This window comes from Camelus dromedarius, chromosome 7, assembly GCF_036321535.1.
Source record: "Camelus dromedarius isolate mCamDro1 chromosome 7, mCamDro1.pat, whole genome shotgun sequence".
Lineage (NCBI taxonomy): Eukaryota > Metazoa > Chordata > Mammalia > Artiodactyla > Camelidae > Camelus > Camelus dromedarius.
Genome location: NC_087442.1, coordinates 74,947,214 through 74,974,851, shown reverse-complemented (window position 1 = coordinate 74,974,851; position 27,638 = coordinate 74,947,214). Strand labels below are relative to the sequence as shown.

The window sequence follows — 27,638 nt, the reverse complement described above, 5'->3', positions numbered from 1 at the left end:
TTGAAGCAAGGCAGAGGGGTTTAGATTGTATGGAAAATGAACTATGGTGGGTTTTGAGCTGACAATATTCTTCCAAGAAAAAAAAAATTGGAAGAACAGAGAGGCTCGAGTAAAAGAAACGTGACAAAGGAGTTGTGATCATGACTATACATGGAGTGACAAGGGTCAGGGCTACAGCTGACGTGGAGAAGACGGGGCACGTATTATGGGACAGTTCAAAGAAAGGCTTAGTATAACTCAGTCACTAACTTCTTATCCATTACACACACCAAGAGATGACTCTAAAATTTGAAGCCTGAGAAAGTAGTGAGAAGAAGTGGGGAGAGAGCTAAAGCTGACTCCAGGAGGAACAGTACAGCAAATTTAATCAAATGATGCTGAATTAAATGTGATGGAAACATCCATCTGGCAAAGCTATGAAGATTGGACACCAAAGGAAGATAACAAACCTTGGAGCCATGAGCATGGAGGTCGTAGGCAATGAGATAAAACTGCAGCAGCTCTCCAAAGGAGAGCCTTTTAAAAAGACAAGAAAGGATCCCTAAATTTAGTAACAAAATGGGTGGAAATGGCTATGAAAGGAGTCAAGAGGATGCAGTCAGGGAGTTAAAAGGAGAATCAGAATACCGTCATATCCAAGCCAAGCAGGAAGAGATGACCAACAGTGGCAAAATCTACAGTCATGAAGAAAAAAGTTTCACAATAGGTGTACTAGGTTTTTCAGTAAGGAGATAATGACCTTCAAAAGAACTGTTTCCATAAGATAATGGAAATAAATACAGCTTGTCTGGCCCCAGAGCCCATGAGCTTAACCACTGTATTAGTACCACATCTTTATTGCTTGCCTAAGAGATAGGGTCCTAGAAGAAATAGGAGGGGAGACTGCTAGGAGCTGTTGAGAGAGGCTGAAAAAAAATTGGAAGATGCCAGAATCAACTTTATAGCCCCTAATCTGAATCTGCCGCCGCCTCCTCCTCTTTACTAACCACAGATCTAAAAATAACAGGTGGCTCAAGTGGCATGAGTTCTTGAAATGTCACCTGAGAACCAGGGTGAGTCAGGGGAAGGGCCGGTAACCCAAACCCACCAAGAAAGGTGGGGTGCGGGGAGCAGCCACTGCAAAGCTCAGGTGTGACTTGGCTATTTTAAGTCACAGTTTGAAGATGGTCCACTCCCTTCTACTAGCCCTAATGGCCCGACTGATACCACTGTCTTGAAAGATTAACTACTACACTTTGCAAGCCAGGTGGTTTTAGCCACAGTGTGGGAGCTACTTAGTGTGTGCAGGAAGTTTAAAGGAAAGGTGATAAGCTCAAGAAAGGACAAAAGGATTGTGGAAGGATTGTGGTGATGGGCTGGGTTGGAGGGGTCTATGCCTTTTGGCAGGTAAACATATTTAGAGAGGGAATTTTTCAATGATGTTCCCATCTACTGTAATTGCAAATAAAATGTCTTATTGTAAGAAAGTCAAATAACTAAGCATAATATTTATTGGGTTCATTATGGAGAAATATTCAGGGGAATTAAAAGTTCATTTTTTTAAAGACGGATTATTTAAACTTTTTCCCTGCTACTCTTATTTCTCTCCATTTTTACTTCCAACTTACCAGTATTTTTTAAAAGTACTTTTTGCCAGCATTCATATTACTGAACATCTTGTTCAAATTTATCAATCAAGTCAAGGAAGCCTTGGACTTCTCTTACGTGTCCATCCTCTCATACATCATTTTGATACTTTGAACATCGCTGCTATTACTTTACCAAATTTATGCTGGTGTCTCAGGACTTCAGAACATAAAACAATTTTGTTTGGTATAAACCATGGTATTATTGATTTTCACATACTGAATATGTTAATATATATTTTGGCATTAGGTTAAGACAAATTAAATCTGTTTCCATTTCCACTACAACAGAGTAAAACTATTTCCAAAAATTCTGCATTCCCTATAAGCTTCATTACTTATCAACCTTGTTGCCAAAGGTTTATCTGAGAATTTGAGATTTGAGTGTATTTTGTTTTCTTTTTTATTGAAGTATAGTCAGTTTACAGTGTTGTGTCAATTTCTGATCTACAGCATGTTTCATTCATACATATGCATACATATTTTTGTTTTCATATTCTTTTTCATTATAGGTTACAAGATTTTGAATATGGTTCTCTGTGCCATACAGTAGAAACTTGTAGTTTATCTATCTTATATATAGTAGTTAGTATCCACAAATCTCGAACTCCTAATTTATCCCTCTCCACTCTCTGTCCCCACTGCTAACCCTAAGTTTGTTTTCTATGTCTTTGACTATACTTTGTATGTATGCTACATATAGATTTTTTATTGACGTATAGTTGATTTACAAAGTTGTGTTAATTTCTGGTGTACAGCATAGTGTCATTTATATACACATACATATATATTCCTTTTCATATTCTTTTTCATTATAGGTCCTTATAAGGTATTGAATATAGTTCCCTGTGCTGTTTATGTATTTTGTATATAGTAGTCAGTAGATTCTTAAGATTGTTTTAACAATTAAATATAAGTCACTCTCCATTTAGAAGGTATTTTGTAAGTTTTAGGAAATCCCTTTTACTTGAAGGATAGTCCAATGTATTTGATGCCCTCAGTATGCCCACTCAGAACACTGTAGTTCCAGTAATAATCATTACTAATTATGGTTATCAACAAAGATAATATAACTTTATCTTACCAAAGCATAGCCATTTTCTTATTTGTAATCCTCAAATCAAAATTTTACTATGAGTTTGAAAGGACCACAGATTATTTTTGACTCAACTGTTATCTATTTAAAATCCAAACATGCAGAATTATAGAGAATAGTATACTATACTTCAATATAATCGTCACCAAGCTTCAGTAATTACTGATGTATGACCAACCTTGCTTCATCAACAGCACCACTCACTCCTGCCCCCCACATTATTTTGAAGCAAATCCCAGACATCGTATCATTTCAACTGTAAATATTTTAGCATGTGTCCCTAAAAGGACTTTTTAAAAAATAACTATGAAATTATTATCACACCCAAAAATTAATGATAATATTTTATTCAATACTAAGTATTCAGTGTTCAAATATCCCTGTTTGTCTTGTAAAATGTGCTACAGGTTTTTTCAAATTGGGATACAAGTCAATGTAATTGGTTGATATGGCTCTTAAGTCTCCTATAACCTCAAGGCCCCCCTGCTTATCTTTTTTAAGATAAGGGCTAAGACACAGAGAAGTTATTCAATTTCCCCACAGACACAAAGTCAGTGGCTGAACCAGGATTGCAACAAAAGTTCTCCACTTGTTCTCTATCAAGGAAGAAAGAAAAGCCATGTGGATTGGCTCATTTAAATTCTTCTTTTGCTAACTCTATAGTGTGCTTTCCACTCTAGTTCCAGAGAGTAGCATGATGGATCTAGGTCACCTTCAAATGCTATCTTACCTTTATCACATTTGTGGGGGGTCATAACCTGTAGGCCAAGCATTTTCTCTTCTCATGCCAATATTCAGACCTCAGTGTATTATAAGAAATTTAGGAGAAAGGAAAATTAAATGACATTGTACCTTCTTTCATGGACAGACTGATGTTACCTAAAAATCCCCGAATGTGGCACTCACTTAGTGTCCTATAAATGCCCAATGTTAATTATAATCATTAAGAGAATTTTCTCCCAAAAGATCTGTGATGCATGTATTAAGTGCACCCTGCCAGCTGCCAAATCTATGGTCTTCCAGCCCTCACCCACCATCCAGGGCAACCAGGGTTCTCAGTAGCACATCTCCAGCTGCGATGCACTACGTCAGGAGACAGCAGGTTCTAGGTTCAGTTCTGAACTAAGAAGCTGTAGAAGTCTCCCTCCTTGACTGGCAGTCCTCACACCTGTGAAATGAGACAACTGTACGGAACAGTTTCTAAGAGTCATCCTCTCATTTCCACCCCAAAGTGTGACTTCCTGTTTTATTCCTAGTTCAGTGTCTTCTTCATCAGAATCTCCCCCAGAGCAGGGTCTTTATGTCCCCTGTCAGATGGCCCCCTCATTTAGAGCCCTTCACAAGTAATTGATTCACACTCCTGGTACCAAAGTTCATGCCTCCTTTCTGGAGCCTGCTTTTACCTGTAGGTCATGGGCTGTGACCCTCTGTTCAGTTGAGCAGACCTGTGCTACTCCCCAGGTATACACCTACGAGTAAAATTGCAGGGTCATATGGTAACTCTATGTTCAGCATTTTGAGAAACTGGCAACCTGTCTTCCACAGTGGCTACACCATTATTCATTGCCATCAGCAGCATGTAAGTGTTCAGATCTCTCCTCATCCTTGTCAACACTTATTAATTGTCGTCTTTTTTTTTTTAATCATAGTCATCCTAGTAGGTATAAAGCTATATCTCATTGTGGTTTTGATTTGCATTTGTCTAATGTCTAAGACTATTGAACATCTTTTTATGCACGTATTGGCCCTTTATATATCTTCTTTGGAATATTCTCCACTTTTGTCTAACACAGAGAAATAGAGCCATGGAGGAAATTTTAAGCCCAGTATAAAGACAGGGTCTTGGCTAGCAAGGCAAATAGGGGACACATTTTGAAAGGAGACAGACATTGCAGAGCCTCTTATTCAGACACAGAGGGCCAAGGGCTTCGACTCTGATCTTGGATTGCGGAAGTCAAGATAGACTGGCGTACACGTACAGCAGCGATAAACGCAGCGTCCACAGCTAAACAACTGTTCAAAGTTAGGGGTAATGGTAGGAATAGGATTATTTTGTATAGGTTGAAGTACAGTTTGAAGGTTTTGCTTACTGAGAATATAGAGTAACGATGATCCAGTAGATCCTAGCCTTGTCTCAGTTTTGCGAGTGGATCAGCATGACTTGGGCGCTGGGCTTCAGCTTCTTCATTGGTGGATTCAGAGAGTCGGCTATATTTTCTAGTCTTAAATACTTTATGTATCTCTTTGAAAGTAAAAGTAACATCAGGGAAGAGTGAAAAGTCTTTTAAAAAATTATACATTGTTTTTATCAAAGAACTTTTTCTCCTGATGGTGATGATGACAGTGAGGACTTCATAGGTAGACAGAGTCGTTCTGAAGAAAAGAGCACACATGGAAGATTGACATGTGTATTGAAATTTATTCAGAGATGTGTAGGCAGCGTGGGGAAAGGTTCCTGGAGAAAGCAGTGATGGAAATCATGCTACTGACAGTAACATTTTTTAACTTCTTAGCAATGGATATTTAATTATTAAGCAACTCTTCTGGAGCACTTACTATGTGCTGTAGATGTAGAGGAAATGATATAAATTCAGAAAAGATGCAAGGAGAGACATTTCAAGGATATGGGAAAAGGAGGAATCTGCTTTGAGACCATTTTTTCCGCACAACTGCAAGAAGCAGCAGCTGGTAGTGGCCGTCATTATAAGGAAGCTTCAGGATAAATGATGACACCTGCCGAGGGACTTCACCAAGACACTTGCAGGTCTTGGTAAACATGAACTAATTAATTTTCACAACACCCTTGTGAGGTGGGAAGCAGCGTCTTCCTAGTTTTACAGACGGGAAAGTGTCGGCATGTAAACATAAGTGATTTGGCCCCTTTACATAGTGAAGCATGACAGGGCTGGGAACAAGAAGTCCTGGAAATTCTACTTCCAGACTTTCATGTTTACCTTATATTCCAAAGTATCCCCTTAGTGAAAGTGTTTCCTTTTCTTATAATATTATATGTACCCCTGTTTTATGGGGTAGGTGTAGTTATTCCTGAGATATAAAATCATCACATTTGAGATAAGGCCTTAGAAATCATCTGATTTAAACCCCTTATTATATATATTAAGTTACTCACTATGGATATGGAATTTACTAGGACCAGAGTACAGATTAGAGCCCTTCCTTGTCTTTATTCTCATTGGCCAACTCCGGTTTTCGTACGTTCTACAGACGGTTCCCCTCTGTTTTGTTTTCTGTGGAATGACACAGAGTTGTACAGACTGGAAGTGCCGTGGTCAGAAGGCCCCATGAAAGCTATGACCCCAGCAGCGCATCTGGCTCTGAAATCTTCTGTACGGTCTCTCTATGAAGTGACTGCCCGGACTGTGATTCAGCACAGCCTGTGATCAGAAAGCCACCACCTGCTAGGCAGCCCATCACCTCCCAACTGCTAGGAAGGTCTCCTCCCTCTGTAACAGCCATCAAGTCACTGCCGGCACCGCTAGTGACCCCCCCACCCCCCCTCAAAACGTCTGCTGTTTGATTCTTCCTGGTCAGCTTGATTGCTGCCAACTTGACGTTCTTTCCATAAAGGTTTATGAAGCCCCATCTATAAGCGTCAGCAACAGTAAGATAATAAATAAAGAGAATAATCCAACAGAGGAAACTATGCATAAATAGGCAATTTTAATAAGAGTTGATAAGGGTTTTAATAAAAGGTGATGGAGCATATGTACACTATCAGGGGAACAAGGACATTTTATTACTTGCCTACCATCTACAAGCACTGAAGATGCAAAACAATATTCCTTGAAGGGATGCAGAGATATTCCCTGGCCGTCAGAAATGTATAGTCTAAAAGAAAGAATAAGTGTGTGAGTGTTGACTTGTTATTAAAATCCAAGTAATGATGTGCTATGGAAATGTGGTATTCCACTATGTTATTTATAAGATGTTGCTGCCTGTAAAGAGGTGTAGCTATTAATAAACTTAGGCATTAAAAATTAAGTGATCAGCGGAGCCACTGAGCTGCACAGCGGTGGGGGCAGCTTCACACTGCCTGCTGTGTGAACACCTCCGTGCACCTGCAGAGCACCTGCTGCGAGGCGCTGTACCCCGAGTGTATGATGTAGAACAAAAAGGGATGAACCCTGCTCCCTTGTAACTTACCCTTCTGAGAAAGAGACAGACATTTAAGAAATACATAAGCCAATAAATCTATGACTACAATTGTGATAAATACTGTGAGAGGAAAAGAACAGTTAGCTATGGAAGAAATGCAATTTTTAAAGGGATCAGAAAGAAAATTTCTCTTGGAGGACCTGACGTTTTCTCTGAGACCTAAAAGACTCACAGGGTTTAAGCAAGCTGAGAGAAAGGAAAACCAGGCAGGCAGGAGGCAGAAAAGAGTTTTGGGAGCTTTGAGGGCTGCGGAGGAGCAGTCAGCTGAGGGACCAGAGGGACCAGAGGAGAGAGCTCTGCCCAGGCAGAGCCCCGGGGACCAAGGAGGAGCTTGGGGTGGAAGTTAAATGCGATAGGAAGTGACAGGAGGGTATTAGGTAGACGTTTCTCCGCTGAGAGGAACAGATGGGAGCTGGCGAGCAAGATGGGGTGTGGAGAAATGAGTGCATAGACGCTCAGTAAACAAATAGTAAACTGATGTTCATTTTTAGAGTGAAGATTTGAGCTTGGCTCTGTTTCTTTTCTATTTTCTAAACTTAATATAAATGTGTTCAATTAGAAAATTTAAAATCCTTGCTGTTGTTTGGTCTTTTGTCCTGCCTAACACAGAGACCTCTCAGTCAAGTGATTAATAGGTATCTCTTAATGACAGAAGTGCATGAATCCATAAAGGGGACTTGGTTTGGCTAATTATTATTTCCTCTACAGGGTTTAGTGTTCAAGCTCTGTTGAGCGTCAGGCGTTGTTTGGATTTTACTGCCATCTAGTGTCTCTGAAAAGCTACGTTTATTTGTGTCTCTGAACAAGATGCTCCCCAAAACTACAAATGAGCAAATATATTTCTGATTCTGGAATGGGAGAGTCGGTTTAGGTATTATTTATACTGCATTTAAATCAACATAAAATAAGTCTGGTCTTACTTATTACCTGCTCTCTTTTCTCTGTCCAGTTATCTAGGGTTTCGTTGATCCCTCTGATTTATACCCCTACTGTCTTCCTAAGGCTTCTCCTCGTGAGAATTCCTTATGAAGGCTGTGTGAGGCCAACCAGTGCGCCCATGCACAGAAGTGTCTGGCCTTAGGTAACATGTAGGAGTTGAAATCCTCTCCCCAAGTCAGATGCAAAGGCTTCGTGGCCACCCAAAGACGGGCATCTTTTCTTGATTTGCAAATGTAGCGTTGCAGCAGCCCTGCTGTCCCCCAACCATGGTTTCCACACAAAATTCAGGGCTCACTACCCCCCTGAGACATCTGGTTTTAAAATTGATTTTAGTTTCTGTTTCAGTCTGTTTTTACAAGGATCAGAAAGATCACTGGCCGAAGATACATTCTCAGGCTATTGCAGTTCAGTCTGCTTTGGTTTTGTTCATCAGCGTTTGGCAAAGAATTCTGCAGTAATGAACGCTTTTTCGAGGACACAAATGGGGATGTACGTGTGTTTGCGTTGCACTCCTCCACGCACTTGTTCAGACGTACCAGAACATGCTCTCTTGTCCACCACAGCTTTCATTGTATTTCTCCTTTTCTTCAAAGGTCCCAAGCCACTCGTTTCCGTTGGCATCAACCAGCTCCTTTTGACAAGCAGCAGACGTGGGCGATAGATAATGTGTATATTGGGGACGGCTGCGTAGACATGTGCAGTGGCCATGGAAGGTGCATCCAGGGAGACTGTGTGTAAGTAGGCTTTCCCTCTCTTCTACGGAAAGCTCCTGGCTCACATTCCAGCCAGGAGATTCCTCTGAAACTGGTTTTTGAGCACTTCCAAGCTGCCTTGGGTTATACATTTTTTCTGAACTCTGATGCCAAGCTAACTCTGGAGTTTATGGCTGTTGTATCTTCCTTCTTGCTCAGAGATTAGGGACTGAACAGGAGCTGTCTTGTCAGGAGGAGGCTGAGTTATAATTGGCTGTGTCTTATTTCCTTCTGTGTTTCTGTGGTACACCTGAGCCTTGGAAAAGACATTAGAAGAGGTTCAGGGGTTCAGTGTGTTCTGAATGAAAATAATACATCGTAAGTATTTTTTTAATCACTTAAGTCTGAGTGGATGTAATGATATGCATTACTTGTGGTTTAATTGGTATTCCTGTGTTATTTGCGTAAGAAGGTATATCAAGCCTGATCAATTTACCAGATGTATTTGATGGAGAGACCTAGTATTTTACTCTTAAAGAGCCATCGCATCTTGGGAAGGATCTAAGTGTGTGCTGGGCGGGGGGGTGGTGAGTGAGTGGTATGTGTGTTGTGTTGTGGTGTGTTGTGTACTACAGGCCTCTGTGCTTTATTTTCAAAGACTCTGCTATTGGGCGGGATGTAATGAATGAAGATGCTGATAGAGCATCCATAGTCCCTTCTCCACGAATCTCTGCACACCTGGGAAGTCCTTCCCTTGATGAATGACCCCAGCCCATATCCAGTATGACCTCTGAGACCCCTGACACCCCCAGCCCTATACTCATACTTCCTCCCACAATGAACAGGGAATTCAGTCTTTTGGTCAAAGATGACAGATGCCATCCAAAGTACCCTCTGCTGCTTGGAACATGGCCTCTTGGATTCCTGATTGACTCTGTTCAGAAGACCAATTTCATAAATTATTAGGCCTTACCAACTAGTTTGGCAGCCGCAGTCATGTTATCAGCCATCGGGAGCTGTGTCATGTGAGGACAGTGCTTTAATAAATTCTTTGAAGTCGCTTCTTTCTCTCCACCGATAAGCCCAAGTCACTGCTTTAGGAAAGCTTAGAGGCAGTTAATTCACAGCCTATTTCTAACCGAAAGCACTGTTCAGGAGAGCGGGTGGATTCCGGCACACTCTGTGAAGATAACTAACCTCTCATCATCTTGGACTTGGAAAAGGAGTTGGCTGCACTAATTTGAGAGCCCTCTTGCAGGGGCTTTGTTTGATGTTGACTTTTCCTTTCTCTTTCTCCACTCCCAGCTGTGATGAGCAGTGGGGAGGCCTGTACTGTGATGAGCCCGAGACCTCCCTTCCAACGCAACTAAAAGACAACTTCAATCGGGCCCCATCCAACCAGAACTGGCTGACTGTGAACGGAGGGAAATTAAGTACCGTGTGTGGAGCTGTGGCTTCGGGAATGGCTCTCCACTTCAGTGGGGTTAGTGTTTGCTGTTTATTCATTTCTGCATCTTCTGAGTTCCCGCCAAAAAGTTGAGTCTCTTTTGAAGTTTAATTAGCAAATCAAGATGCAGAGTTAGACACTCTAAGTGCATAATAACCCTAATGTAAACTCGCAACTGTATACAAATCAGAAAACACTAATTATTTTCAACATTCTCCAGTCATAAATTGGTTGAGATAATTTAATTATGCAGGGTAGTGTCCGCACAAGGCATATTTAAGTACACTTCTAAAAAAGACTTAAATTAATTTCTATCCTGGGATAGAGCACTTACACAGTGCATGAGGGTCTTCCATCTAGATTGATGCTCTTATTGAAAATTCCTGAGCTTGCAAGAGGTTTGGGATTTAAGGAGCCAAAAATCTGGAAAATGAGCTTCATAGTTTCCTGAATTTATTAACAATAATTAATCCTTTCTATAAATGATCCAAGAAAGAATAATTGTTAGTAATTACTAGACACTTGAATTTATAGCAGATTATTTTGTGAAGGACAGCAGTAATGTTAGAAAATTGCTTTGAGAAATTGTATAGTCATTCTATGTTGCTGCCAAAAATGACGTATTTAAAAGTAGAAATTCTCTAATTCTATAATTAAAAACCCTTCATAGGCAATTTAACTTTTTAACAATTACAAATTCATTGCCAGTTCTTTTTTTTTTTTTTTTTACTACCATGCCCTACCTTGAAGTTTACATTTGTGCCAATGAAGTATACTAGTTTTTTAGCCCAAGAGTAAAAAAGAGGACATACAGCATACAGGATTTTTATAATCATCAGCAGTGACTAAGAATGCAGAGTCCTAGTTTAGATGGAACACTAAAAGGCCTCGTTTTCCTCATTGATTCAACTAAGAAATGACTGCCTTTCTATGTTAATGAGTTAATATAGAAAGCATTAAAATCAACTATCAAAGTTTAAATAAAAAGCTTACACCTTTCTACCTAATAAAACTGAAAAAGAAAAAAAACAGAAAAAAAAATATAGGATTTCAGCTCAAAATTAAACATGCTTTAACTTTAGTAAAACAAAAAAAGCTTACAAGTATTATCCCTAATTATAATTAAATTATATGAAAATTTTGGACATCATTTTTAAATTTGCTGTTCAAGTAGTCATCTCAGTATGCTATTTTTTTTGTTTTGGTTTGGTTTTTTTTCTTTTTCAGTTTTATTAAGTAGAATTATTACAGTTCGACTATACAATGTGCTATTTTATTAATAGCTGATGCCTTTTAAAAATCTAATAAATACCTATAAATAACTGGAAATAGTTTAATAAAAACATAGAAAAGTTTCTTTAATTCCAGCTCTCCTATTACTTAGAAGAAAATAGAAGAGAATCTCCTTAGAATATATTGCCCTTTGTAAGTAAGTTCTAATACTGAAATTTCAAAGCTTGACATATATTTGATGAGTACCTGCTGTGTGCAAGAGGCCAATTAGGAACTAGTATAATAGGAGAGGTGATAAGAAAATCATTGTTGCAATACTGTGTGACTTGTATTACAAAGGAAATACAGAAAGGATGGAAGCCAGAGAGTACCTAGAACCTGTAAGATGGTCCCTTGTCACCGTGTTGTTGCTTTCTGCTTCTTTTCCTTAGGGGTGCAGTCGACTGTTGGTCACTGTGGATCTAAACCTCACTAATGCTGAGTTTATCCAGTTTTACTTCATGTATGGATGCCTGATCACACCAAACAACCGTAACCAAGGCGTTCTCTTGGAATATTCTGTCAACGGAGGCATTACCTGGAACCTGCTAATGGAAATTTTCTATGACCAGTACAGTAAACCTGGGTTTGTATTCAATTTTATCTCTAATAAGTAGTATGTTGGGTGAAGATGCTTGGTGAGGCCTGCCAGCGATCAGTTACAGGGACTGCAGGGGACCTAGACCCTGTGCTCACCAGTAGAGGATGCCTCTGAGACCAACACAAAGATAAGGTTTCTGAGCTGGACAAACAGCTGTTTTTATTTCAAAAACAACTAGTTTGCAAATCGCAGAATAAGATAAAATGCACAATCACAATGTCAATAATAAATAGACCCACTACAAAAAAAAAACACATAAATGAATGAGTAGATGATAATGAATTTCAACATTTTGGGAAATGAATTTCAACATTCTGGGAAAGTGGAAATAAAACCAGTTTATTTGTGTGCTTGTTTATGTAGTGTTCACTCCCTTTTGGAGAATTGGGGCTAGAAAATAAACACAATAGTAGATAAATATCCTTAAGAAGCCTAGAGTCTATTTTTAAATTCCTTATCTAAAAAGCCCTGAATAAACACAATATATGGGTCATTTTAAAAAATATATTCTTGAAGGGCAAAAAGCAATCAGTGTGACCAATCAGAAAAATCAAAAGGCTGTTAAAAAGAAAAAGAGCATGTTTACTAAAGTAGGAAGACGAGAAGAGGGAAAAGGAAGGTGAAAGAAGAGAAAAAGAGAGAATGTTGGAGGGAAGGAGAGGAGAGAGGGATGATTGCACCCAATAAAGAAATAGAATAAATAAAAACACCAAAAAAAGAAGAAACTTAGATAATCCCTCAGTACATAGCAAACCAGGTACAGGCTAAAAATTAGGTAAAATAAAAACAATTAAGAATATTGTAAATGATCATTTAGATTCAATGTATCAGTTAAAAACAGGTGCAGTGACAGAAACCTAAAATAACTTAAAAGATTTTTTTCCCCTTTTCTGTAAATGAGATCCAGGAGAAGGTAGCCCAGAGCTGCTACAGCGGCTCCACCAGCACCAGAGACCCAGGTTCCTTCTACCTGGTACTTCTTCCACTCTCAGCACATGACCTACATCTTGTGGTACCAGAGGGAGACTCTGGCTCCGCCACGTTCCAGCATGCAGGCAGGAGGATGGGGCAAGAGGGGTGTGTCATCTCTATGGACACTTCCTAACCATTGCCCGTACTTCCTTTCGCATTTCAGTAGCCAGAACTTAATCACAAAGACACTCCCAGATACAAGGGAGTCTGAACACCTTGTCTTTATTCTGGGTGACTCTTCACCCCACTGAAAAGATGGGCTCCTCTTATGAAGGAAAAAGGGGAATATGGCCGTTGAGGAAATGCCAGCAATCTCTGCCACCAGCAAAAGTTTTCAATCCTGCACTTACATTAAAGCTGAACACCAGTAAAGGATTCCAAATAGACACTAAGTGGTACACAATGGAATAGTGCAAAAAGTGTGCTCCCCTATTAGAGATAATAGACAAGTCAAGTAAACTGTTTATGGAGATAGTTACAATGACTCTCAAGTATGAGTTCTTGAACATTTAAACAGCATAATATGTAGGGAGAAGGAAGTTATGTTTCTGTAGCATAAAAGCACACCTGTCTAATCTACTTTAGTTCTCTGAAGGAGAAACAAATTCACCAAGATAGGAACAGTGATCATAATTTATTTAAACTTTCAGCAGCCTTAGATACATTTCCACTCCAGAGGTTCTTAATGTGTGGTCAAGGATTTATCAGAAAAGGGAAACTAATTTAGAAATAGGAAAGAAAAATTAAGATAAAAGATCATTGCTCTGGGTAAAAAAATGTGATTGTGCATCCCTCCAGGAACAGATAGATTTCCCGTATTATGTAGTACATTTTAAAATGCTAAACATGCCAATTCAATGGAGATAAATTGCAGAAAGATGTTGCAAGGTGAGCATACAAAAAAAGAGAGGGAAGGGAGGGGCACAGGTGAGCTTCAAAACTGAGGTGTGGGAGGAAATGAACTTGGGAAAAGATTATTTGCCTAAAGACTCATGGTCTCCAAACTGTCAGTAACTACACAGATGAGGGTCTGAGATTCACAGTCTAATAAACTTTCCTTCCCTAAGACCAAGATCCATTAAACCATCATGGCTCAAAGGGTGCACAAAATGATGGACATAATCCCAAAAAGTACTTAAAATCCAAGTCCTGAAAATCTAATAACATCCTAGCCTTGAATGGATTTTGATTGATCTCCATACACAGGAGGTACTGTGTAAACAAAACTAAAATAGCAAAACCTCTTCACTGTGAAAGACAAAAACTAAGGGGTCGTATTGAAGCCCTCAGCTTAAGGGTTCTTTCTAGGATGAACTGGGACTTGTTGACACCATCCTGCGGCGTAATAGTAATGGCAGCCCTGAAAAGTAAAGGGAGGTAGATTAGCATGGAGGAGAAGGTGAGACTTTATGCAGAGGAGAGTAAACCTCAGGAAATTATTTTCCCTGACAGACGTTATGAGTTGTACATATCAATTTGAAGGGGTTGGATGTCTTCCTGGGGTTTAAACGCATCATTGTGATGAAGGCTCATGCTGGAGCGTGAGCTGTGCAGTACCGTGTCCGTCCTTGGTGACTGAGTCCCATGTTAGTCCGTGGTTCTCACTCAGCATTACTTGGTATAATGTTCTCAATAAAGCATAGTCACTGTCCAACCAAGCAACTGATGAAATAATTATACACAACCTGGAACCCTCAGGCTGAGAGCCGAAATGTTCTACCACAGTCTAGCAAACTGCTGGTACTCATGGGGGTGGAATGAAATCAAACTGTTGGTACTTTGGGGAGTGGAATGACATCAAGTTTCCAGGGGAACGAAACAGATGCAGCCAACCTCTGGGTGACAGAAAAAAAGTCGATGTTGGTTTATGTCTACCAAAGTGCAAATACCCTATGCCTACCAATCTTGGAGGGGCCCTAGGGAAGCAGAAAGTTGTAGGGTCCCTCTGAGGCCTGCCCAGGGACAATTAGAGCAAGGAGGTATTTCCAGGATGGTTAAATTTGTTCACAATCTGTTTCTCCAATCTAGTGACTTTTGAGATTTCATAAAATCAAGCCAGTATATCATGGTTTTTAAAATGATTTTAGCTAAAGTCCTCTCCTCACCCCCTACATGGCACAGATATCTTATCTCTGGTTACATGTCTTTTACTCCCATGAGATCATTGACAAGACTGTTTCCCCACCCCAACCATCATTTTCTTCAGATTCGTGAATATCCTTCTCCCTCCCAATGCTAAAGAGATGGCTACTCGCTTCCGCTGGTGGCAGCCGAGACACGACGGCCTGGACCAGAACGACTGGGCCATCGACAATGTGCTCATCTCGGGCTCTGCCGACCAGAGGACCGTCATGCTGGACACCTTCAGCAGCGCCCCGGTGCCCCCGCACGAGCGCTCGCCCGCCGACGCCGGCCCTGTTGGGAGAATTGCTTTTGACATGTTTATGGAGGACAAGACTGCAGGTAACTTTTTCACTGATGCTAATAAAAATCCAGTGGACATGCAGCCTAGATTTGGGTCTTTTCCAAAGAGTGGAATGTGGCACCTTTTACAGATTGTCAAGTGGTACAGAGACTGTGAAAAGGGTGTTGCCCTGTGGCTTCTCTCAACCTTCCTGGTTCATGTCGTATCTACATCTCTTCTTCCTTCAAGCCAGCAAGTTTGTTTTAATAAATAGCATTCCATAATTTTATTAAGAGGGTAATTTTCTTTTCTTAGAAAATTTTCATTTCCACGTTTCCTGTTTTTTACTTTGCAGCAAAAACCAACATTTCCTAGACATGTGTTTTACTCTCCAGAGACAAGTGTTCTGTTTTGCTATGTGTCACACACACTTGTGATGGCATTTCATGTTTCAGAGAGTGTCCAAGGTCACGCTTGTTACTTTTCATTCTCAGTAGGAGTTGTGCAGCGGTCCCAGTGAACTGTCAAGGATCTCTCCATGCTGTTCTTATTTTTAATGTCTTGTTTTCATTCCGTGACACTAGTCTGGTCACCTTTTTTTTAAGTCGTGTCTTATATTAAGGATGTGGCTTTATCGTGCCACATCCTTGGTTATGCTACATAAAACGTGCTATCTTCAGGTAAAGTAGTGATGTTAATTACATATCTCATACCAACACTGCCAGTGTCATCTGAATAGATACACTGTACCACCGTAGATTCATCAGACAGGGGACTGTGCCAGAATCTTGCATAGAATGGACAATCTAGATGTATCTAACAGTAAGACTGATAAGCATCTTCCAGAAGAATGAAACTTATGCTGAGAATAGTTGAAATGTGAGAAATTTTAATTCTAATAACTTAAAATTCTTAGTTATTTACATTTTCTTATAAAAGCAATACATGTTCAAAGTATGAAATTAAGAAACTACAGAAAATTATGATGAAAATAAAAATCACCTAAAGGATAACCATGGTCAATATTTTGATATTTTCCTTAGAGTCTTTTTTCCTAAGCTTTTATTTAATTGTATTTTTTTTAACATTTTTTCTTGAGTTGTAGTCATTTTACAATGTGTCAAATTCCAGTATAGAACACAATTTTTCAGTTATACATGAACATACATATATTCATTGTCACATTTTTTTTCAATGTGAGCTATCATGAGATCTTGTATACATTTCCCTGTGCTACACAGTATAATCTTGTTTACCTATTGTACATTTTGAAATCCTAGTCTGTCCCTTCCCACCCTCCACCCCCTTGGCAACCACAAGTTTGTATTCTATGTCTATGAGTCTGTTTTTGTTTTGTATTTATACTTTCTTTGTTTGTTTTTGTTTTTGTTTTTTTAGATTCCACATATGAGCAATCTCATGTGGTATTTTTCTTTCTCTTTCTGGCTTACTTCACTTAGAATGACATTCTCCAGGAGCATCCATGTTGCTGCAAATGGCGTTATGTTGTCGGTTTTTATGGCTGAATAGTATTCCATTGTATAAATATACCATTTCTTCTTTATCCAGTCATCTGTTTATGGACATTAAGGCTGTTTCCATGTCTTGGCTATTGTAAATAGTGCTGCCATGAACATTGGGGTGCAGGTGTCTTTTTGAAATAGTGTTCCTTCTGGATATATACCCAGGAGCGGGATTCCTGGGTCATATGGTAAGTCTGTTCCTAGTCTTTTGAGGAATCTCCATATTGTTTTCCACAGTGGCTGCACCAAATTGCATTCTCACCAGCAGTGTAGGAGGGTTCCCTTTTCTCCACAGCCTCTCCAGCATTTGTCATTTGTAAACTTTTGAATGATGGCCATTCTTACTGGTGTGAGGTGATACCTCACTGTAGTTTTGATTTGCATTTCTCTGATAATTAGTGACATTGTGCATTTTTTCATGTGCCTATTGATCATTTGTATTTCTTCCTTGGAGAATTGCTTGTTTAGGTCTTCTGCCCATTTTTGGATTGGGTTATTTGTTTTTTTCTTGTTAAGTCGTATGAGCTGCTTATATATTCTGGAGATCAAGCTTTTGTTGGTTTCATTTGCAAAAATTTTCTCCCATTCCATAGGTTGTCGTTTTGTTTTACTTATGGTTTCCTTTGCTGTGCAGAAGCTTGTAAGTTTCATTAGGTCCCATTTGTTTATTCTTGCTTTTATTTCTATTGCTTGGGTAGACTGTTCTAGGAGAACATTTTTGAGATGTATGTAAGATAACATTTTGCCTATATTTTCTTCTAGGAGGCTTATTGTATATTGTCTTATGTTTAAGTCTTTGATCCATTTTGAGTTTATTTTTGTGTATGGTATAAGGGAGTGTTCTACCTTCATTGCTTTACATGCTGCTGTCCAGTTTTCCCAACACCATTTGCTGAAAAGAGTGTCTTTATTCCATTGTATATTCTTGCCTCCTTTGTCAATTAGTTGACCAAAAGTTTGTGGATTCATTTCTGGGCTCTCTATTCCATTCCCCCCGCTTTTTTCATTCAGAATTGAATCTTTATCATATCCTCTTATCCTCAAGTATCTTTGAAAATATAATTTTAATAGCTGTATAATATTCCATTATAATTTTTTCTCATTTTAACAATGAATATTTAGATTAATTATTCTTATTAATTCATTTATTAGTATATCACATGGTATAGTGATATAATTGCAAGTATTTAATAAAAATCATCCTTTCAAATAGAGAAGCTTAAAATGATCTTCACTATTACCAAATAGTCTTACTCTCTTAAGAAGGTTATTGAGAAGACTTACTTCCATAGATCAGGTTCAGAACTTTGCTAAGTTGCTCATTTTTCCCAGTGTGTTGGTTTACGTAAGTGAGCTTATGATCAGAGAATAGTTTACGCACAGCTTCTGTTTGAATAAAAGCAAACACATATGTTTTTCAAGTACTTAAAATACTCATTTTTACTTTAGGCTAATCTGTGATGTACAACTAGGCTTCTACCTGTCTTGCAAAGATTGTGCTCCTAGGAACTGTAATACCTACCTATAGAAATAGTTTTTGATATTGCAGAAGAGATTGATGTCAGTTGATTAATATAAGCCCTCTTTCATCAGGATTGCAGCGTTCTAGCTTAAAATAAAATATATCCCTTAGAAAAAACTGGCTCAGGTTATTCCTGTTGGAATTCAAATTTCTGTGTGTTTTGACTCTTGAGTCCTATATTGGTTGATGTAGGAGTAAGTGTAGCTCCAGCGTCCATGGAATAAAAGCTAACAGATAATGGCATTGTGGTAGCTGTTTGAGTCCCAGAGGTAAACTGCTTGTTCTACAGACATATGCTCTGCTCAGACAAAATCAAAAGGACACAACACTGGTGAAGGCTGAATTCCAGTTAAATTGTTTGGTCTCTTTTCTCCGTTTGGTCTCCCCTGAGGCCTTCCAACTCTGTGACTTGCACAGTGACCCAAGCCTCTGGTTGAACTCACTCATCTCCACTGTGAACGCTGGAGCTCATCAGGAGCCGTCCAGAGAAATTTGGACCTATGAAATCAAAGCGTGTCATGCATTAAATGAAGCTTACAGATATGTTTAATTTCTAACTTTTCTGAGATTAAACCATGATGTTTTAAAAACACCTTCCAGAAGGGGAAGGGAATTATAAGAGACATGAATGTGTGTGTGTGTTTGAGAGGGACAATGGGATGTACTCTGCACTAATCAACTCATAGTCTTGCTGCCCTAGTTTTCCTTAGACCTTCAGAAGCTTTCTTTAATCACCTTATTGAGGTATAATTTATGCACAAAAAGCTGTGGATATTTAACGTGTACAACTTGAAGAGTTTGGAGATAAGTATACATCTGTGAAACAAACCATCACCACCATAAAGGCCATAAACGTATCATTTACCTCCGGAAGTTTCCTCCTGCACCCCTTCCCCCTTTTTAATACTGATTTTTCTGTTACGGTAAAAGCACTTAACGTGAAGATCTCCCTCAGCAAATGTTTAAATATGCAGCAGAGAGTCATTAACTATAGGCCCCACATTGCACAGCAGAGCTCCAGAATTTATTCCCCTTGCATTACTGACACTTTGCATCCTGTGACTGACGAGTCCTCATTTCTGGCTTTCCCCAGCCTCTGGTAACCACTCTTTTACTCCCTGATTCTATGAGTTTGACTATTACAATTTTTTTAATTGCCCAGAAGATAACTACCAGAATTTGAGCAGACGTAGCTAACTCACTTCCCTATCGTGTTACTAAAAATTTTTTCTCCTTCTTTAGATTCTGCCTAAAAAGTTAAATACCTGTCAGAAAATATAAATATACATTTCCCTTTGTTTTTTATTTATAACACATACGGTACACTCTTTTTTTTTTCCAAATGTAGACTTTGCTAATATTAGAAACTTGGCATATCTCAACCTCTCAGTATCCATGTTCCTAAAACAATGTGCTTATATTTGTATTTTGTCTATGGATGGTAGGTAATAAGAGAGACTTCTACCTAAAATAATTCTAAATCTTGCCTAAATGAAAATTTGCTTCAACTATTTTTGTCATAAATCTGTCATAAAATTTTTCTTGTTTTGTTTTAAGTAAATGAGCATTGGCTATTCCATGATGATTGTACAGTAGAAAGATTCTGTGACTCCCCTGATGGTGTCATGATTTGTGGCAGTCACGATGGAAGAGAAGTGTACGCAGTGACTCATGACCTGACTCCCACTGAAGGCTGGATCATGCAATTCAAGGTGGAAATGTTATGATCTTAATTATGTAAATAACCAGACACCAGCAATATAAAAATGAAAAAAATTGTAGAGACAATGGTCAAACAATATTTTGTCCATTTAATGCATACTTTGAAAAATAAAATTTAACATTAAGATAATATACATCTCAACTATGTAAAGCTTAACAGCTAAAAGTGTTTTATTTCTGAACTATTTCAAGGTGAAACTTACATAGGAGTAAATGTGTTTCTGTCTGGGATTAAATACTGATAGAGTAAAATATTGAAAATAAAAATGTAGGATACTGACTTCAATTCCCTGAGGTTAAATTATTATATGACTTAGGCAATTTTTTTTTCTTTAAGAGAGGATGAAAGATATTAGGGTTATTCCTGGTTTTTTTTACGAGATCATTTTGGTGTTTCTGGAGAAAGAAAATTGTAGAAAATAGAGGCATGATTAGCATTAATGCCAACATCAATTTTGGCCAAGATTCTATGTCAACCAATTTATTCTACCTCAATCCCACTATATTAGCAACAAATGCTGCATTATGACTATCTCAAAAGGTGTTGTGCCTTATGGAAGGTACCTTCTGTAATCACTTCACTGCATCTTATTTGTAATTGAACGTGATTTATTGAGAGTCATAAATTGTATAACAAAACAGTAAACTTGGTAAAGCCGTTAATCCTTCTTGGTCGAGCATTCTGCCAAACAGAAGTGCCAGACCATTAGCACAACAAACATCAATTTGTAAGAGTAGGCACAGGCCTTCCTTCCAAGGCAATTAGCCAGCCATGGCAGAAGCACAAATCTCGTCTTCTCTCCAAACTCCCTGCACAATATATTTGGCATTTTCTATAATTTGTCACCTTGGGCAACGATGTTAACTCTGCCGTCCATTAGCAGAGCGAATAATGAACCTGAAAATACAGGAGGGATGTGGTGCCGTGTCTGTCAAGTGATCAGCAACTTTCTTGCTGCCAAGTCCTTAGAGCAGAAACATGTAATATGGTTTTAACATAACAATCATGTTTGTTTATTAGATCTCTGTTGGATGTAAAGTGTCTGAAAAAGTTGCCCAGAATCAAATTCACGTGCAGTATTCTACTGACTTCGGTGTGAGCTGGAATTATCTGGTCCCCCAGTGCTTACCTGCGGACCCGAAATGCTCTGGAAGTGTTTCTCAGCCATCTGTATTCTTTCCAACTAAAGGTTGGAAAAGGATCACCTACCCGCTTCCTGAAAGCTTAGTGGGAAAGTAAGTAGAAAATTCAAATAAAGCCTGGTTCCAAAGCATCCAGACGTAGATTTAGGGACAGTGTGGTCAGCCTGAGTGTTTTATGTAATTGTGGGTAAAATGGTCTCTTCCTCCCTGACTCTAAAGATTCTCCAATTGGTGACCTTTATGATGAGCTAACTTAAGAAGATGTCAAGTTGTGAACCTCAGACTTGTCAAGATAGATCTTAGCAGGACCTTCCATGTTCCAAATCTCAGTGTTTGAAAATGGGGACAGAGCAATAGTGATGGCCTTGGAACCAGTTGGAAAGATGTATGCTACCTTATGGGCCTTGTAAACTGATCCACTGTACAGCTTTTGCTTTCCACATCACTGCCTTGTCGATCCATGACAGAGCCAGGAGCAAAACCTAACTCATCATGCTATTCGTACAAATGTAGTCTGTAGGTTTCATGTTTTTTATTATCAAAGCATTATGTTCTGCACCTGCAGTGAAAAGTAATTAACCTGGAACAGTAGTGAGCCAAGACGATTAAACTATTCTCTGAAAAGTCTATGGATAAGTTAATTTAAGGCTATTACAAAAACATCCCTTCAACTGTAAAATTAGGGGGAAAAAGATACATTAAAGAAAATGACAGATGTACATCCACCAGATGAATCATAGTCTGGCTAAATGAAAAATGTTCTTGTGAAACAGAATTACAGTGTATGACCAGAACATATAGAGCCTTTGAATAAGCTGCTTACACATGGCTTTTCCAGGATCCCATAGAGGTCATTTATTACTCACAGTTTTCTGGAGCAAATCTAAAAGGCTCACTCAAATAACATGCTAGAAAACAATCAGGGTGCTTTCAGCTGCGGGTAACAGAAAACCCAATTCAAATTAAAATTAAATGTGGGCTCCATTGAAAATTAAATGTATTCTATCTATAATGAAAAAAATCCAAAGATAAGTGGGCTCTGGGATTGGTTGATTGACAAGCTCAACAATGTCTTCGGATATTGTTATTTCTTACTCTCTTATTGTTTGCTCCACTGTCCACACGTGGGTGTTACGCTCAGCCTTCGGGCTGGTTCCCCTCGTGAACATAGATGTCTTCCAGAAAACTGGAGCAGAATGTGTCCTTACCTGTGTCTAATGGGAGAGAGAGAGTTGCTTTTCTTTCAGACAGAGCTGGAGCAACTACCTCGTTGCATCCTATTGGCACAGATTAGCTCAAGAATGCCCGTCTGAACTCAAGCCATAGTTAGGGGCATTACATTACGATGATTATCTCATAGGACTCCTCTGAGGTGAAATGGATGCTGGAGAGCCACCACCACCTCATTGCCTCATTTTCCCCTTCCCGTTCTCTCCCTCTCTTTTGTAATGAGGTATAATTTACATTCAGTAAAATGAACACATTTTAATTGTTCAGCACATTGTGTAACCTGTGTAACCACCACATGAAACCAGATACAGAACATTTACATCGTCCCAGAATGTTCCCTCATGCACTTTGAACTCTACACCAAAATAGTGTGGTGTATTTTAATAGAAGGTTAATTATGAGGCTTGCATTTTCCCCAGAAGACAGAAAAGAACAGTGATGAGATTAAAATCTCAGGGAAATTGTCCTTTAATATAACCCTTTTAAAATTATTCTCTAATTAGCATAGTTGCTCTGAGAATACTATCTTAGGGGAATTCAGAAATTGCTGTTTCCTGACCACCTGAGGGCTGTGTGTATGCCAACAAGGCTCCGTCAAAGGATTCATTCACCTTTTGTACAATTTCAGAAATACAGTTAATGAATCTAAATTGTGTTGCAACCACTGGACTCCAGTTCATAAGCAACTTGACTTATGATAGCTACAGATTTGCATTTTAAAATGTTCCTTTTGCTTGAAATAGAGATTCCACTGTATTTCCACTTTGTTTTACGGTATTACTCACATATTTTAAAATTTAAATGTAACTGGCTTTAAACTTCCATTACTAGAAGTATAAAGATAATGGTGGTCAAAAAACATCTCTTATTAACCCATTTCACCTTGCCAGAATGGTTTAAATTTTTTTTTCTCTTGAGCACTGAATACACACACAGGAAAATGGACCTAAATAAAGTTAACTTCTGTTTTTCACTCCTTTGCTCTTGTGTTGCCAATAGTCCAGTAAGATTTAGGTTCTACCAGAAGCACTCAGATATGCAGTGGGCAATTGACAATTTCTACCTGGGTCCTGAATGCTTGGACAACTGCAGAGGCCATGGGGATTGCTTAAAGGAACAGTGCATCTGTGATCCGGGGTACTCTGGACCAAACTGCTACTTGACTCACACTCTGAAGGTAAGTTAAGGCCCCTGGAGGAAGCACGCACTCACCTTGCAGGCCGTGTATCAGGAACCAACTTAGGAATGAGACTTAAATTTTATAACCACGTTCTTTGAGCACCCCTCACCCCCAGTAAATAAATCCTTTGGATGGAAACTTTAAAAATATGTATTAGGTTTCTTAAATACAAGAATATTAGGATCAAGTTCTAGTACATTTTACCCAGTTCATAAAATAAACCACATTGCATGGATTAAAGAATAACGTAGTACTATTTTTTATTTTTGTTTTTAAATTAGACTGTTAATTTTAAAACAATATTAAGCCTTCTTTTTGTATATATATATTTTTATTGAAGTATGGTCAGTTTACAATGTTGTGTCAATTTCTGGTGTACAGCATAATGCTTCGGTCATACATGAAATACATATATTCATTTGTATATTCTTTTTCACCATAAGTTACTGTAAGATATTGAATATAGTTCCCTGTGCTACACAGTGTGAACTTGTTGTTTATCTATTTTACATATATTATTATCTGCAAATCTCAAACTCCCAATTTATCCCTTATCACTCCCTTCCCCCTTGGTAACCATAAGTTTGTTTTCTATGTCTGTGAGTCTGTTTCTGTTTTGTAAATTAAGCCTTCTTTAATTCACTTTTTTCAGTAGGTGTACTGTTTAAAGGATAATACTGTTGTTGTTACAAAGTAAAGCAAATAACACTGATAACATTATCGCACACACAAAAAAATTTCAAAAAAGCCTGAACAGTATCTGAATTTTTGTTCAGAAAATTCAGTGTTCTGATTTGCTGACTGCTGAAATGTGGTTGTGTATTAAATAAGAATAGAAAGATCATTCCTTCAAACTTTAGCTGTTATCATTATTTAATATGCAAAGCAAATAGTGCCCAACACACTTGCCATATATACACTCTGTTTCTTGAATATAGTGTATTCCTCATACAATAACAGAAACATGACTAAGCTAAAAAGCATGTGATTGAAATTGTACATTTAAGTCACAATGTACACAAAACCTGTTCTGTCATTTTTTTCTACAATACTTCAACAACTTTGGAACTGACAAATTAAAAACATAAAATTGGAGCAATGCTCACTTGTGTCTGAAGATGTTATTCTGTTTGTTATCAAATGAGATTATAACATGAGAAACATAGCCACAGGTAATGAATACATTTTTAAATCTAGTTTCTTTCGTGAACTAGATTTAAATTTCATTAGCATTCCTCAGTTGGATAAGAAATTGTAGAAATCTATGTTATGAATTCTGAATTAAATCTTTCTAAGGAGAGATTACATGGTTAACAAAGCATGTCTTCTGGCTCTTCTGTTCTTAAATGTAAACCTTTGTTTATAAATTGCATTTATTTGCTAACATCAGTGAAGTAAGGTAAAGCTAACATGTGGCTACATGTCTAACTAGAGAGTTGATTATGTTCTAAGTCTGACAAAAAGAGGGTCTATTTAAATCATCTTAACTACACAATAATATAACAACTAGACAACTTTGCTAAGAAGTGAAAAGGTATGATTTTTCTGTAAATAGTTACTACACTTGCAACTATAACAGATTGTTTTCATGATATATTTCTGTCATTTAAAAAACAAAAAGCAAAAAAAAAAACAAACAAAAAAAAACCCTGCCTCAACCCAATGCAAAACTGTATTATGGACAATTGAATGTCCTGTGGACAAAATGAATAGAAAACCAAGATCATGCCTATGATGTGAGGCAATGAAATACTCTGACATAAAATGTATCTATAATGACCCTCGTATTTTATTCTACTCTGTTTGGAAAATAGGCTGCTCCTGGTTGTCGGTCACTCTTAGTTAAAAGGATAAACTGGAGACCCAGGGAAAATATTTTATTCTTGATTTTGGGCTCTTCTCCCCATCATCCTGAATCTTGGTGCTGATAAACATGTGAAAAGTCCTTCAAATTGCCTTCCAAGGTTGATTTTCTTTTGATTTCATGTGCAAATCTTTGGTTTCAAATGTCCCTGCGTCATCATATAGACATTTCAAGTTCATTCTGTGCTGGAAGCTAAAGGGTCCTGGGTTCCTAAATCAGTCTCCAAGGTGGCAGTGAGGGGAGCAGGGCACATACTTCCAGGGAGAACCAGACCATCCTTCAGGGAATATTTGGGGGGAAAGTGCTAAAAATACCTGTTTTATTTTATCTTATTCCTTTAAATTTTCATTTTTTGTTCATGTTTCATAATATCATAATAAATTATAATAGTATTATTACATAATATATAATAAATAAGTATATTTTGATAGTACGTGCCTAAGGAACTTTACAAATAGGAGTACTACTGTACTAAATTTTACACTTGCTTTAAAGATTCTCTCTAGATTTTAAATTCCAATGATTAAACCCTTTTTAAGCAGTTTAAACAATCTTCAATATATGATGGAAAAGAACATTGTGGAAATATCCTTTTTTTCCCCCCAATATCTTTTGGAAAAGCATTTGAAATCAGCTTTAACTTTTCAAAGTCCAAGATGTAATTCTGTATTGTCTGAACTATTCTCTTATTGTTCTCTGAAATTGTTATTTTTAATCATCCCTTCCTTTTTTCCAGACTTTCCTGAAGGAACGCTTTGACAGTGAAGAGATCAAGCCTGATTTATGGATGTCCTTGGAAGGTGGGAGTACTTGTACCGAGTGTGGGATTCTTGCCGAGGACACTGCACTCTATTTTGGGGGATCTACCGTGAGACAAGCTATTACTCAAGATTTGGATCTCAGAGGGGCAAAGTAAGTCAACATGTTGTTACGTTTGTTACGATGTAGCAAATTGGCCCTCAAACAAGGAACACAGGTGTGGAAGAAGTTGAGTAGATGGTTCATTCAAATTAACTATTCTGATGGATCCTGTGTGCTTGCATTCAGATTCCTGCAGTACTGGGGGCGCATCGGTAGTGAGAACAACATGACCTCCTGCCATCGGCCCATCTGCCGGAAGGAAGGCGTGCTGTTGGACTACTCCACCGACGGAGGCACGTTTCAGGGGTGAAAGCCATGCCTGGGAGCAGATTCCCAAATTTCATCCAGTGCCCCTCAGAAAAGTCTCCACAAAGCTTTGCTGACCTGGCAGTGCAAATAGTGAAGGTCACAGAGAGAAAGCTACAGATCTCAGTTGCATTACACGTTCCATACATATGAATTCTGTGTTATACAAAATCTACCCCAAAAGGAACAAGAGAAAAATCACACTTAAAAAATAAGCTCTGGGGGGTACAGTGGTACAGTGCTTGCTTAGCATGCACGAGGTCCTAGGTTCAATCCCCAATACCTCCATTAAAAAAAAAAAAAGGACACAAAAAGAAAGTTCCGAACTTTATGAATAAAGAAAATAGTCACTATATTTAGCTGAAACTTGATTAGAAATGATGCATTAAGAAATAAATTTTTGTATGGTTTTCCACCCAAAAAATAATTTTTAAAACATGTTAGTGTTTTAAAAGTTTTATGTGAACAAGCATGTAATAAATGCTGTAGATAATCAACAAGAAGACTTTATCATGTGAAAGAAAATAGTCAAGTCATGAGTCTGTCATATACTATTTTAATAAAATTCTGTTTTATTATTTTGAAGTGTCTGAAACCAGACCAATAGTACCATGAGGTCTTTAGAAAGTCAGCTTTAGCAGATAGATATCACTCTTAATAACTGACAGATAAATAGATGAGCCTCAAGTATTTCAGGGTGTTCAAAAAGTGTTTTCTAAGTAATTTAAACATTCCACCTACATTCTTATCAATTGATGAGAGAAATTTCGTATTTGTCCAAAAAATCACAAATTTCATAGAATTATATCTGTATTCTAAAAAAACTAGGAGTTTTGTCTAGAAACATGCAAAACATGGGTGCTTTTCATTATTGATGAGACAATGCATATAGTAATCAAGAACAAAACTTTAAAAGCAGAAACTAAGTAATTTTTACTTCAGTGATTTTATTTTTGGCGCAGTATTTCTTAAAGCCCATCCCCCTATTTCATCAGCCACGTTTTGAAACAATGTGTAGAAATGGCGAACACTTATATAAAGTCAGTGAAATCCATTCTCATTA

General features: G+C 38.1%; 1 protein-coding gene across 1 annotated transcript in view; it reads left to right on the top strand.

Moving 5' to 3' along the window:
• RELN (reelin) overlaps positions 1 to 27,638 on the top strand; it is a 444,598-nt gene that overhangs the window by 394,618 nt on the left and 22,342 nt on the right. Inside the window, exons 47-55 of the mRNA XM_031455857.2 lie at positions 8,430 to 8,570; positions 9,834 to 10,011; positions 11,640 to 11,833; positions 15,027 to 15,283; positions 19,827 to 19,981; positions 21,013 to 21,227; positions 23,364 to 23,541; positions 26,145 to 26,320; positions 26,456 to 26,562. Coding sequence (XP_031311717.2) covers positions 8,430 to 8,570; positions 9,834 to 10,011; positions 11,640 to 11,833; positions 15,027 to 15,283; positions 19,827 to 19,981; positions 21,013 to 21,227; positions 23,364 to 23,541; positions 26,145 to 26,320; positions 26,456 to 26,562 — 1,601 coding nt within the window. The remainder of the gene's footprint in view (positions 1 to 8,429; positions 8,571 to 9,833; positions 10,012 to 11,639; positions 11,834 to 15,026; positions 15,284 to 19,826; positions 19,982 to 21,012; positions 21,228 to 23,363; positions 23,542 to 26,144; positions 26,321 to 26,455; positions 26,563 to 27,638) is intronic.